Below are 15,026 nucleotides of genomic sequence, written 5' to 3' on the forward strand. Positions count from 1 at the left end.
AAAAAAGAGGCATTGTCTCGATGTCGCTGCACGAAAGAACAGTGAAAGTTAAGCCACGAAAGTGGGTGACGGGTTAAATACCACAGGGAGAAAATAAAAGAAATGAAAAAGACAACGGACGTGAGCACAGGCACCGCACCACAAAGTTTGTGAACTGGCATCAGCGCGAGTGGTAGGGCTTCATCCTGGAGACGTGAACAATGTCGGAGGAGCGTGGTCTACGCGATTGGTGCGATGATTCTGCTGGGACAACTTCGTAGTTGACTTGACTTATGCGATGAAGAACTATGTAGGGCCCAAAGTAACGGCGCAATAATTTTTCTGAGCGGCCTCGTAGACGTATAGGGGTCCAAATCCACACGAGATCTCCTGGCTTGTATGTTACGACTCGGTGGCGTATGTTGTATCGGCGAGCGTCTTGACTTTGCCGAGATAGAATTCGTTGCCGTGCAAGGTGCCGCGCTGCTTCAGCACGCTGAACAAAAGCGTCCGTATCTGGGGCGGTCGTATCAGACGAAGTTGGTAGAAGCATCACGTCGAGCATAGTGACGACGTCGCGTCCGTAGACCAGACGAAAAGGAGGAAACCCGGTGGTTTCTTGAAGCGCAGTGTTATACGCAAATGTCACATACGGGAGCAGCTCGTCCCAATTCTTGTGATCCGTGGCGACATACATGGAAAGCATATCTGCAATCGTTTTGTTGAGACGCTCAGTTAACCCATTGGTCTGTGGGTGGTACGCAGTTGCCGTACGGTGCGTTGTACCACTCAGCTGCAGAATATCTCTGACCAACTGCGCAGTGAAGGCCGTACCACGGTCTGTGATGACGACAGATGGAGCACCATGTCGCAGGACGATATTTTTGACGAAGAAGTTGGCCACATCCGAAGCAGTAGCTCGTTGAACGGCTTGGGTTTCGCAATATCTGGTCAAGTAATCGGTGGCGACAACAATCCAGCGGTTGTCAGCTGAAGACTTGGGAAACGGGCCGAGTAAATCCATCCCGACCTGTTCAAAAGGTGAGCAAGGAGGTCGTACAGGCTGAAGCAGACCGGCTGGTTTCATTGGTGGAACTTTGCGACGTTGGCAATCACGACAAGTTCGGACGTACTGCTTCACGCTTTTTGTGAGTTTTCGCCAGTAGTACTTCTTCTTGATCCTTGCCAGAGTACGCGTGAAACCAAGATGCCCGGACGTGGGTTCGTCGTGGCATGCACGTAAAATGTCGTCGCGGAGAGAAGCGGGAACAACGAGTAGAAAAACGGTTTCCGTGGGATGAAAGTTCCGCTTGTAGAGGATGTCGCTGCGTAGGCAGAAAGAGGACACGTGACGCGCGAACTGCCGCGGGGGTTGTTGGCGGCGTCGTTCAAGGTATTCAATCAGGGGTTGCAGCTCTGAATCCTGGCGTTGCTGTTGAGCGAGGTTTGGAGATGGAAGACTACAAAGAAAACCGCAGTCCTCGTCAGTATCTGTTGGTGCGGGTTCGACGGGGGCGCGGGAGAGACAATCGGCGTCAGTGTGTTTCTGACCAGACTTATAGACAATTGTCATGTCAAATTCCTGTAGCCGAAGGCTCCATCTTGCGAGACGTCCCGAAGGATCCTTGAGATTCGCCAGCCAACAGAGAGAGTGGTGATCGCTGACGACTCGGAAGGCGCGTCCGTACAAGTATGGTCGGAACTTCTGGATAGCCCACACGACCGCCAGACATTCTTTTTCAGTTGCTGAGTAGTTTTTTTCAGCAGCAGACAACGTGCGGCTGGCATAGGCAATAACGCGCTCAACACCAGCTTGAAATTGTACGAGTGTGGCTCCGAGACCAACGTTGCTAGCATCAGTATGCACTTCTGTGTCGGCCTCTGTGTCAAAATGACCAAGGATCGGTGGTGTCTGTAGACGTCGTTGAAGGTCGTGGAAAGCGTCGGATTGAGCCGGGCCCCAAATAAATGTCACGTCGTTCTTGATGAGTCGTTGCAAAGGTTCGGCAATCTCAGAAAAATTTGGCACAAAACGGCGGTAATAAGCACAAAGCCCTAGAAATCGGCGTACATCGTGCTTTGTCTTCGGTATCGGGAACAAACGAACTGCCGTGGCTTTGTCAGGGTCAGGGCGAATACCGGTGTTGCTGACAATATGACCCAGAAATTTAAGCTCCTCGTATCCGAAGTGACATTTTTCGGGCTTCAGAGACAGGCCGGCGGTGCGGATGGCCTGAAGAACAGCCTCAAGCCTCTCGATGTGCTGCTCAAACGTGGTTGAAAAAACAACTACATCGTCTAAGTAGACTAAACACGAGTGCCACTTGAGGTCAGATAAAACTGTGTCCATCATGCGTTGAAATGTGGCCGGAGCGGAACACAGTCCAAAAGGGAGGACCTTAAATTCATAGAGGCCGTCCGGTGTTATAAACGCCGTTTTTTCCCGGTCCCGTTCGTCAACTTCAATCTGCCAGTACCCGCTACGTAGATCCATTGAAGAAAAGTAACGGGCATGCCGCAGACGATCCAAGGAGTCGTCAATCCGAGGAAGTGGATAAACGTCCTTTTTCGTGATCTTGTTCAGTTTGCGATAATCTACACAGAATCGTAGTGAACCGTCTTTCTTCTTAACTAGTACAACAGGTGATGCCCAAGGACTTGTCGATGGTTGAATGACATCATCATCCAGCATTTGCTTAACTTGATGACGAATAGCATCCTGTTCTCTCTGTGACACGCGGTAAGCGTGTTGGCGAACAGGTTGGACGGTCGGTTCAGTGATGATTCTGTGCTTGGTTAGAGGAGTCTGCTTGACCTTCGAGGTGGTGGCAAAACAGTCGTTAAATGATGATAGTAGGCTGAGGAGCCTCTCCTGTTGGGGTTGTTTCAGCTGTGGATTGACGTTGATGTGACTGGTCAAGTCCACATCGCTGTTTTCCTGCATCGAGATTGTCGTTACCGAAGCACATGCGTTGGACTCGTCCACTGTTTCAAAGTAGGCAATGGTGGTATGCTTCGCAAAGTGCTTGTATTCGCCGCTGAAGTTAGTAACTAGGATCGTGGTTTGCCTATTTTGGAGCTCTACGAGACCTCGTGCGACGCCGACTTCTCGATCCAGCAAAATGGTGAGGTTACCTTCGGCGATGCCCATATCTAGGTGGTCTTGAGGGCACTCAACAAGGACGAAGATGCTACTTCGAGGCGGTAACGTTACGCAGTCATCGACCACGCGTAAAGCCGCGCGATGATGTTCATCCTTAACACCAGAATCCGAAGAAACATTCTTCGAAAAAGTCACGAACAAGTCACGCAGATTAATGATCGCCCCATATTCCTGAAGAAAATCCATGCCCAATATAACCAGTCGAGAACACTTGGGCAGCACAAGGAAAGACGCTACGAAGGTCGAAGTATAAATTGTAAGTCTGGCGGTGCATCGTCCAATGGGTGACACGAGGTGTCCTCCAGCCGTGACCAGATGTGGGCCGTCCCACGCTGTCAGCACTTTGCGTAACCGATTGGCCAGCGAGGCACACATAACCGAGTAATCAGCTCCCGTATCGACAAGTGCAGTCACCGGATAACAGTCGACGGAAACAGTAATAACAGCAGAAGCTCTTTTGGCGGTTTCGAAGGAAGGCGTCAGCGGTACGTCGCGAGGGGGTGGCGTCGGCGGAGGATATTTCACGGTTCGCATGACAGCGGCCTCACCCCCGGAGGTCGCCGTTTTCAGTTTCCCCGGCGCGGGCTTCCGCCGGTGACTCCAGTGGAATCAAAGGCGGGTCGAGCGCGGTTTGGTGATGTGTGCCGACGAGGTGACGGCGACCGCGACTGTCTTCGCTGAGGGACAGGAGGAAGACGGTTGCTTTCCAAGTACTCCTCGATTTCCTGTGGGCGTTCGCCATAGCGCGGGCAACGGGCGTCCGGATGGTATCCCCGCAAACCAATCCGTCGGTAATGGCAGTCGCGATAGAAGTGTCCAGCCTCCCCACAGTGATAACACAACGGACTGTTGTCGGGAGCGCGCCATACCGTTGACTTCCGCGGACCAGGACGAAAGTCTGATTGGAGAGTCGTGCGGTGGCTTGGGCTTGGGAAGCGTCGAGGGGGCCCTGTAGGTGGATGCGGGAAACGGGCCGTCGACGGCGTAGAAACCCGAAGAGCATCGGCGTACGAGAGCGTGGGAGGTTCGGTGCGCGTTGGTGGAGAGGGATGAACCACCTGCCTAATTTCCTCCCGAATGACGTCCGTAAGAGCCGCGGCACTCGGAGGTGCCGATCCATAATGCCTCTGGAGTTCTTCTCGAACAACCTGCCGTATTAGTTCGGTAAGGGACTCCCTGTCATCCCTTGCAGGTACAAGCGAGCATGCCGCAGTCATGGTGGTCTGGCGTTCATACTGCGATAGCCGCTGCCGAAGCATGCGCTCCATGACTGTTGCCTCACGGACGAACTGAGACACCGTTGTAGGAGGATTGCGCACGAGGCCCGCGAAAAGCTGTTCTTTTACGCCTCGCATTAACATGCGCACCTTCTTGTCTTCTGGCATTAGTGGGTCGGCCCGACGGAACAATCGTGTCATGTCTTCTACGAACATGGCGACGGTTTCGTTCGGCATTTGGAACCTGGAAGATAGTGCCTGTTCGGCTCTTTCTTTCCTTTCGGGGGTACTGAAGGCGTCACGAAGCAGGCAGTAAAACTCCTGCCAGCTGGTAAACGAAACTTCGTGGTTCTCGTACCATACCCTTGCCGCGTCTAAAAGGGAAAAGTAGACGTTCTTCAACTTACGGCGATCATCCCAGTCATTAAAGGTGGCGACCCGGTCGAAATGGTCTAACCAGTCTTCTACGTCCTCAAAGGCGTCGCCGTGGAACGGGTTAGGCGTGCGAGGCGCGTTGACAATGCAAGGTACAGCAGCATTTGGGATCTCCTCGGTTTGGGTTGCGGTTGTTGTTGCCATCTTCCTCGCAGAGTTTGCCAGGGGACTGTACTGCGGTGGAAGACCTTGGAGGCGACGGCTGCTTCGATGGATTTCTGCAGTCTCTGAGGTACTGGCGTTGGTAGCTTCTGGTTCAGGACCAGCAGGCATAGGGCGTATGTGTACCCAGCACCTCCACCAGTTTGTCGCGAGAGGAAAAGGCAGGCAGTCAGTTCCGAGCGAACGGCTGTTTACTGTTTTGGCCGCAGCAGCCAACAACACTTCTTCGTCCTCGTTCTCTAGCGTTACTAACGCGTGGCAATATATATATATATATATATATATATATATTATTGTGTAGTGGACCTAGCGAAGTTGGACGCCGCGGGAGTTGTGTCCCCAGCATTTATTGCTGGATTGTGCTTCTAAAATTTAGCTTGAAGGAGAGTAATAAACCAGCAGATGTGCGCTGCTACATCAATGTATTCCATTATTTCGTATTCTTTTTTTGCGGCAGAAAATTGTACACGCCTTCTGAATTAAGATTGTTTAGAAGCCGACGCAATGTACTACAAATTCCGCATTTTACGTGCATCTGCCTTCAACGGCATAAGGTTCTGGAGGAGAAATTAACAGACCTCCAGGTAGAGGACCAATGCACTTCGACGACTGCCATCTCTGTAGATAACTATGCATAGTTGTAATAGTAGTAGTATCATAATACCTCCTTGGGCACGGGTAAATTATCACTGTTCAAGCTGTCTATATTAAGTACTTATTGCTCATTTTCTGGAAATTTCTTTTCACGTGACAATGTCGTATTTATTGAGAAGGCCATGGTTCTTTTATCTGCTGTGCACCTTGAATCCACTATAGGATGGCTATGAAACACGGGATTGCAGAAATCCATTGTTGGATTGCAGAAATACTTATAGTTCATTACATTACCATAGACGTTTTAGGGTCGTTAATAAAGCATTTATTCTTAACGTTAAGTGTATGCGTTTTCATGCGCTCCTGTAGACGTATATTGTGTACCCGTCTTCGTCCTTTCTCGGCGAACTTGCTGAGGAAGCGCCTCTTCCTGCTTTTTCTTTTCGTCGTCTTCTTTGCTGTGATATTTTCTGGTAAGTGAATTTTAAATATAGTTTAACTGCTGACGTCTACTAGGAACATTTTAGAGCGCGAATTGTGTATACGTGACACATTATTAGTACATCTACACCAGTTTCTACTCGTCATCAATTTATATATTTTCACCTTGTGCATGGCGCTTCATAGCCTTAGGTGCAGTTGCGCTATAAAAGCTCACTTAATTAACTATTCGTCATCACTCCTGGAACGCCCGGTTCATATTTCGTTGTCGCCTTCCGGGCCTTCTATTAACCCCTGGCGTACTCCGGATAAGCGCCCAATCGGTTCGCATGCGGTATTCTGGGCAAATTTGAGCGTTTCTGTAGCTGCCGTGGACTTTATTTTCGTGATGGTGCACCAAATTTCAGTTACCTTCCTCAACAACCTTCATACCATTCTATCCCAGATCCCTCGCACATGTCACCCCGCCTGCAGCTCACGTCGATCTTCTCCTCGCCGCCGTACCCTTCACCCATGTTTCACCGCTGCAGCTCTAGTCAGGATGGAAAATGAGATCGGCTGTTCGCGAGAAAAGAACTGCGCCGTCATCGAAATTTTTAAGGCCTCATCTTTCCACTCCTAACGAGATCGCTGCATTTGTAGAAGGTGCCGCAACAAAGGATCTTGTCAACACAGGGGCTGGCGTTTCTGTCATTAGTGATGACCTCTGCCGCAAACTAAAGAAAATGATGATTCCTGTTGAAGATGGTTCACTGCGTACGGCAAGCACGCCGCCAGAGAAGATTTCGGCCGCACATACCGCTCGCGTTGTGATTCAAGACGTACAGTATTTTGTTGAATTCTTCGTTCTACGCCGTGCTTCGTATGACATTATTCTCGGCTGGGCATTTGTTTACGTGCACCATGCTGTTATCGCATGTGTGTAACTGGCATTGTCTCCGTTCAGCGACACTACCGTCGATCTCCCTACGCAGTCTCCTAAAGTGTACGTCGCCGCTGACGTCATTATCTTTCCTTTCTCTGCCGCCTTGGTGCCCGTATCTTCTGACTCTGTCTCCACCACAACCATCCTTTTCACTCCATCGCAATTTTGCTCACCTCGACCGAACCTTCTACTGCCATTTGCCGCCGTCACATTCACCGATGGTTCCTCTACCATTTATGTGTGCCTTTCATTTCCCGTTGTTCAAGTCTATTACACGATGAAAGTGTGGGGCGTCTCGACACTTTTGATGTCATTCTCCCATTTGACTTACCTTCCGGTAAGGCCCCATTGCCCATCGGGGCCGTCATTTCTACTGCGGCGCCAGCATCACGTTCCACAGATGTTATCATGCATACCGTTGATGGCGCTTTTACTCCAGCTCAACCCAGTCAGTTTGAACTCGTACCTGTTTCGACATCGGCCAGCCTTCCTTGGGTCCCATATCAGCGGTTCTTTACCGTATTGACACCAGTCACCAACCTTCCCTGCTCAAATATCCATACCGTGTGTCCACACTGGACGCCCTGTCATTGACGAATACGTAAACAAAAGGCTGAAGCGTGGTTTGAACCAGCCCTCCTATAATCATTGCGCGTCACTGTGCTTTTCTTTTCACGCTTTTGCCATAACATTCTCCTCCACCCACCTCCTTCCACTCTCTTCGTTCTCGTCACATTTTTCATCCCCTCTACGCTCCGCCTTCGCTCTTTCATCCTCTGCGCTCGTTCGCTCGGTTGCGCCGATGGCGACGCTCGCCAAATGAACGGGCGCCAGGGGCTGCGCTGTAAAACAATCGATGGACCCAATAAAGTTCTTCACACCATACCATACCAAACTGGGTGACTTAGTATGTAGCACTGGGTACGCGCCAGTAAGTGTGGCCCGCTCTTTAACGAAAGTCTTTGAAGCCAACTTGGCTAATTAGGTATCCTACGCTGAGAGTGTGTCTGTCTACGCTGACGAAAAAATCGAAAACATTAGTCTCTGTGAATTTGGGCTACCAGCAGACCTGTTCTTCAGGAGTGCGCACTCTACGCGGCCTCCTGATAACAGAGCACGTAACGTACTACAATCGCGAAAAAAGTTCTTTGGCTTTGAAGGGAAAGGTACGGAGGCAAAGCACGCGCATGTGAGAGTGCTTCTCCAAAGAGTATCGCGTTTTAATCAATGTTAGTTTAGGCTCGCTAAGGGAAAACATAAACACCTTATTAGGAAGAGTTAAATAAGACAAAGCACACGAAAGAAATAGTCGGTGATATTGCGTTTACATCTGTAATCGATGGTAGGAGATCATAGGTCTGCTGCAGATAAACTGTGAAACATGAAGCTACTTGCTTTTCTGTTTCAGCTTCTAATTTATTTACCTGGAGTTCTGCAATATCTACATGATTTACGTCCTAACATTGGAAATTTATTTTAATGAATACACGTTCTTTTCCCAGTACGCCGACGCAAGGCTGTGGTGTGGTTACAGTGCTGAAGCTTTGCGCTGCTCTTATCGTCTTCAAGTCAACGCGCACAATTGTCGCTCGACTTCTCACTCAACAGTGCCACTAACCCCAGCATCTGCTTGCAGAATAATAATATTCTTTGTAATATAGGTCAGGTAACTTTCTTCAGCTGCTAATACCTTGTACAGTAGCACGTGGCAAGTGTACATTAAGCGGAAACAACTTATGCCTTACATTAGCTTCTCGGGCTCCGTTGAAGTTGAAAGCATTCTGGAAGGTATCCGCTCACTGTTGGAATCACTGGTCACAAGGCTTCTTAAAATGTAGATGCTTGCGTTTATGCTAGCTGTGTTGATGTAATATGATGTTGCATTGCAGATACTATTTCACGCTAAGCATACACTGTGGCAATGACAAGCAAGTATGTGGTGACATAGCTAGTGTTAAAGCAATACACCATAACCAAATAAGCTTTATTATTCATACATTGAAATTTCCTACTTTTTATTACACACAGAGATAACCACTCCCCACGGCAGCTTTGAATAGCCAGTGCCGGGGTGGTTGGCCTCAAGCAATGTATAATTCCTTTTGGGACGGGGAAATCTCCAGTTATTATATTAGGAAAGGAAATTCACTTTTTTTCGGCCTATCATCTTTAGTACGTACACGTGACTTTGACACGGTGAGTTCTCGCAGTTTTGTGAACTCGCCTGAAAGAACAGCGAAGTGGGCGCAGCCCAAGGAACTTTGGCCAGTACTGAAGGGTTAATGGTAAAAAAGACATCAGAAAATCAGCAATATATATATTTGCTGTTTCTCTGCCTAATCATGTATAATCTATGTGTCCACGTGATATCACATGGGGAGGTTTTGCGGTTTTTGGCACGTTGCTTCATAGACGGCCTATGTGGGTGATCTCCTGAAAAATAATTGAACGATCGTGGATGTCTAGTGTGAAAGTTTCAATAGAAACAAGTTTTTATAGCTTGACGTTATAGCGCCACTTGTCAATGCAAACCAAGGAAGAATAAAGAACAATAAAAAAAGACAAAGCAATATGCATAAAAGAGCTGCCGCTGCATCATAATTAGCATATTTCTTATTATTTGGGTGGCGTTCAGAAGAATTTTATTTGGTCCTGAGAAAGTGTGGCCCGAGGGAGCCGAAAGTTCACTGAGGTCAAGTCGGTGGCTCAGCCCACATGGCGCCGGGAGGCGAAGACTCGTTGTGATGTCGGGGACCTTCTGGACTGCCTGGTTATTTTATTGCGATAGCAATTATGTGGACACTCCAAAGCGGATTTCTGCCGTCACCGTGAGGTTCCGTATTGTAGTGTCCATGCATAGCACCTTTTGTTATGTAGGAAGGTAACCCTGGTAGAGAGCAGGGGAGCTTCCAAGATGGCTGCGATGTAGCACAAATAAACCCGTGTGCGTTCCCGACACAATCGGTCGTAATCAGTCTTATAACTCCAACTACGGCACGTTACAATGGCGACGAGGATGCGTCTGAACTACGTGAAGGCTGCCTAGCAACTATTTTAAACGGAACGAAGGTATCAGCACACATCGACCGAACTTCTACTTTGCGGTATGGCGCACAGCATGCTTCCCTCGTTTCCTTTCTTCGACGCGCGTGCCACTGACGCCAATAACGTCGGCACCGAATGGTTGAAGTGGGTGAAACGCTTCGAAAACTTCATCGTAGCCTGCGGCATCACAGCCGACGCCCGGAAGACGGCCCTACTACTACACTACGTTGGTGAAGAAGTTTATGACATTTACTGTTCGCTACCTGATTCTCCCGCAGCCGCGACTGCGTCTACCGTTTCAAGCACCGATGGCTCCAGCAACGCAACGCCTCTCTACACCGCAGCACGCAAGAAGCTCGATGGCTATTTTGCACCCCGAGTGAACACTACCTTCGAGATTTACCGCTTCCGTCAAGCCAAGCAAATGGAAAACGAATCACTCGACGCGTTCTACGCCAGACTACGACAGCTAGTTAAGCACTGTGCTTTCGCCGATGCCGACACCGAAATCAAGAATCAAATCCTCCTGTCTACAGTGTCAACACGTCTACGCTGGTATGCCATGCAGCATGACCTCGACTTGCAAGGAATTCTCAAACAAGGCAGGTTGTTTGAAGAGGTCGAGCACAACATCTCTGTGATCGAGCAAGAACGTCAGCAGTACAAAGAAAACTCAGCATCAGCGTCTACACTTGCAGTGAACTCCAAGCTCACCTCGCGACCTCATCAACCGAAGTACCACGGGAAAGCGCCATCACGGCCTCGCGAACCTCCGCGCCATCAAAGGACAGACGCAACATGCTACAACTGTGGAAAATCATGGCCTCATAGTGAGGGACGCTCCAGTTGCCCCGCTCTTGGCAAACAGTGTAATGCTTGTCGCAAAACTGGACACTTTGCTAGTGTGTGTCGTTCAACACGCAAAACCGTGCATGCAGTCGTGCGGGAAAGCAGCCCTGACAGTGATGAACACGGCTTCATGACTTCCTCTCACTGTCGCCCAATCACGGCCTCTCCCCAGGTGGATCTCAAACTCGATGGTGAGACCGTCCGTTTTACCATTGACACTGGTACTACCGTGTCTGTCATCGGTTCTAATAGCTTGAAAAAGCGTTTGAGCACGGAAACGCTATCCAAGACGTCCAAGAAAGTATTTGCTTATGGCGCAAATTCTCCTTTACCGCTACTCGGAAAGTTAGATGTTCTCATCCCCTACAAGAACAGCAGCAGCCATGAAACTGTCTATGTTGTGTCCGGAGACTGTACCCCACTACTTAGTTTCTCTGCAGCTTCCCGTCTAGGACTAGTCCAGATCACGTACAGTGTGGGAGAGGTGCCAAACAGACTGGATCCGAGAGTGGCCTACCCAGACCTTTTCAAGGGAGTGGGCTGTCTAAAGGACTTCCAAGTACACCTCCATGTTGACCCCCTTGTTCAACCAGTAGCACAACCTCACAGACACATCCCCTTCTCCATGGGAAAGCCACTGGAAGAAGAGCTTGAAAGGCTACAGTCCCTCGGCATAATTGAAAAGACTGAAGGACCAACCCCTTGGGTATCTCCAATCGTGGCAGTACCGAAACCACATGACCCCGAGCATATTCGAATGTGTGTCGACATGTGCTGTGCTAACCAAGCCATCCAGCGTGAGAGACATGTCACACCGACAGTGGACGACATCCTTGTTGCTTTGAATGGATCCATCTTATTCTCTAAACTTGATCTGAAAGATGCATACCACCAATTAGAACTTGGTGCATCATCTCGTGTGATCACCACATTCTCTACACATGCTGGACTCTTCCGATACAAGAGACTCAACTTCGGAATCAACTCAGCAGCCGAAGTGTTCCAGGACACCATCCGTCAGGTTCTAACCAACATCCCTAATGTGCTCAACGTAAGCGATGACATATTGGTGTATGGAAAGACTGAGAAAGAGCATGATGAAGCTTTGAAGGCGACACTGGAATGTCTACTTGCAAGTGGCCTCACATTGAACGTCAAGAAATGCAAATTCTACCAACAGGAACTTACCTTTTTCGGGCATGTGTTCTCAAGCAAAGGGGTACAACCAGACCCCACTAAGGTGTCTGCAGTAATCGGTGCCTCACCACGCACCAGTTCCAGTGAAGTGAAATCTCTCCTTGGTCTTGTTAACTACTGTGGTCGGTTCATACGGAATCTGGCCCACCTCACCCAACCACTCAGGAAACTCACAGCCAAAGGAGAGGACTGGTGTTGGACAGACATACAGCTAGGTGCCCTGCACGAACTGAAGAGAAAGCTTTCCGAGGCCACAGCTCTTGCCTACTTTGACCCAGAAAAGGACATCACACTCATTGTAGATGCTGCTCCTCGTGGCCTAGGTGCCATTCTCACGCAGACATCTGGAAGCGAAACCAGGGTGGTAGCATATGGGAGTCGTGCCCTTTCTCCTGTGGAGGCACGCTGCTCTCAAATTGAAAGGGAAATGCTGGCTGTAGTGTGGGGAATTGAACACTTTCACATCTACCTGTATGGGACAGCATTCCACCTACTAACGGACCACAAGCCATTGGTCAGTATTCTCAGCAACCCCCGCTCCCTGCCTTCAGCACGGCTAGAGCGTTTGGTACTTCGAATTCAACAATACACCTTTGAAGTGCAACACACTAGTGGTCCAAGCAACCCATCTGACTACTTGTCCCGCCACCCAGTAAGCTCCACAGAACCATTTCAGCGCATGGAGTCTGTCGCTGAGCAGTATGCGAACTTCATCGTGTCTCACAGCCTACCTCGTGCCACGACCATAAAGAAGGTAACCGAAGCGACGTTAGCTGACCCGGTGATCAACTCACTCAAGCAAGCCCTAAAGCAACCCCAGAAAGGCAAACATTGGAAGAACACAACTCTACAGCCTTTCTCTCGCGTTGCGACAGAACAGTCAGTCTCCAAAGAAGGCCTTGTGTTAAGAGGCACGCGGATAGTACTGCCAGCACAACTTCACACAAAGGCGGTGCACCTTGCACATCGAGGCCACCAAGGCATTGTCAAGACAAAACAGCTGTTGCGTGAGAAGGTGTGGTTCCCAGGGATAGACTCTCTAGTGGACCAGAGAGTTAAGAGCTGCCTGGCATGCGAAACTAAGACACCGGTACACCATCGAGACCCTTTGCCAATTCAGGAGCTTCCTCAGGGCCCGTGGACAGAACTGTCGTTAGATTTTGCTGGCCCTTTCCCTGATGGCAAGTATGCCATGGTAGTTGTGGATGATTTCTCCAAGTACCCAGTCGTTACCATCTTACACACTCTTGCAGCACCTACAGTCATCAAGCAACTGCGCACTATGTTCGCTCAGTTCGGCTGTCCGGAAATTGTAAAGTCAGGCAATGGCCCACGCTTTCAGTGAGAGTTTTGCAGAGTTTGCTAGCGAGCTTGGATTCAAGCATCACCGCATCACTCCACGGTGGCCAGAGGCTAACGGGGAAGCCGAACGATTCATGCGCACCCTCAAGAAGTCGATACTCGCAAGTCGTGTCAGCCACTTGGATGGGACCAATGAGCTTCAGTCATTCCTCCTGGCTTACAGGTCCACACCCCATGGTTCCACAGGAAAGTCTCCGTTTGAACTTCTATTTGGGAGACCCATGAGGAATCTTCTACCAACACTTGCTGCTGATACTCAGAACTCAGCTCACTCAGAGGCGAGACAGAATGACACCCAAAGAAAAGCATACAATAAGCAGTACGTCGATTCTCGGAGACACACCAGTCACAAACAGCTGCATGTTGGACAACAAGTCCTCTGCAAACAAGACAGGTCAAACAAGTTCTCGTCTTACTATGACCCCCACCCATACACAATCACCAAAGTCACTGGCTCCAAAATCACAGCGTCCAGAGATGGAGTGTCGATTTGTCGCAACTCTAGCTTCTTCAAAGATGCGAGCACAGTTCAAATGGAACGACACCAGGACCAGCCCGACATGCCAGATCTGGACGATGCAGCTGTGCCAAGTAACTGTGACCCTCCAAGCCACCGCACAGCTACTCCTGGTGAAGCTCCACCAGCAACTACCAAGACCGCCTCACAGCGGTACCCCCAACGAACAAGGGAACGACCTGAGCGCCTGAAAAACTATGTGTGAACAAAAGTGCATTTTTCTTTTTCTAGTATGTGTTTGAACAAAACTGAATTTTCCTTCCCTGAGGGGATGATGTAGTGTCCATGCATAGCACCTTTTGTAATGTAGGAAGGCAACCCTGGTAGAGAGCAGGGGAGCTTCCAAGATGGCTGCGATGTAGCACAAATAAACCCGTGTGCGTTCCCGACAGACTCGGTCGTAATCAGTCTTATCACTCCAAGTACGGCACGTTACACGTATGACGTCAACGGCGATGAAATTGTCGCCGCGAGCCGTGTGCTGTATACGCGAGTGAAATAGCGCGAGCGACGCGCACTTTCACGGGGAGTGAACGCGTGTTCTGCGCCGTGCTCCCTGAAGGACTGCATAATTCAGCTTCTCTTTCCTTCTTTACAATCACCATATATGCAGAGCAAACGCGACTTCATCCGTCGCGCGAAAGGCCGTGGTGGGACGGGAGGGGAGCGTTGCTGGTGCTGCTGCATGTCCAGGTCTATACAGCTAATAAAACTACTCTCTACTAATTTTCTATTGCAATGGATGCTTCGCCTTTCGGGTGAAACTGTTTTACACGCGCGTCTTCCAGAGACACCGGCTACGTGCTCTCAGCGTGGCTGTAAAACGAAAAAGCAAGCAGTAGACGCGTGCTAATGCTCCGCTTAAACGTCTTCGTAGCGGTGGTGCTGGTGAAAAGCGTTTAATTGCATGACAAAAAGTACTAGGAAATATGCTCGGGACGACCTTGAGGAGGCCACCCCTTACAAACACTAGGCGGAGTCCCTAGTACGGGACCCCAGTGGCGCTAGCCACCGCCTGGGCGCACTTAGCCAGGGCCTTTTGGGCCCGTAGGTCTGAGCAGCCAAGCAGGACAGCCTCCCAGTCCTTCCGGGTGGGGTTGGGTAAGGGGGAAAAGGCCGCGTTGGATGGGCAAGCCCATA

The 15,026-nt window shown here is 49.8% G+C and overlaps 1 protein-coding gene across 1 annotated transcript; it reads left to right on the forward strand.

Annotated features, from left to right (window-relative positions):
• The first annotated feature begins 9,993 nt into the window (after positions 1–9,993).
• LOC125947114 (uncharacterized protein K02A2.6-like) lies at positions 9,994–13,352 on the forward strand. The gene has a single exon (XM_049671470.1). The coding sequence runs from the start codon at positions 10,023–10,025 to the stop codon at positions 13,350–13,352; it is 3,330 nt and encodes a 1,109-aa protein (XP_049527427.1). The 5' UTR covers positions 9,994–10,022.
• The last annotated feature ends 1,674 nt before the right edge of the window (positions 13,353–15,026 follow it).

Source organism: Dermacentor silvarum, chromosome 7 (genome assembly GCF_013339745.2).
Source record: "Dermacentor silvarum isolate Dsil-2018 chromosome 7, BIME_Dsil_1.4, whole genome shotgun sequence".
NCBI lineage: Eukaryota > Metazoa > Arthropoda > Arachnida > Ixodida > Ixodidae > Dermacentor > Dermacentor silvarum.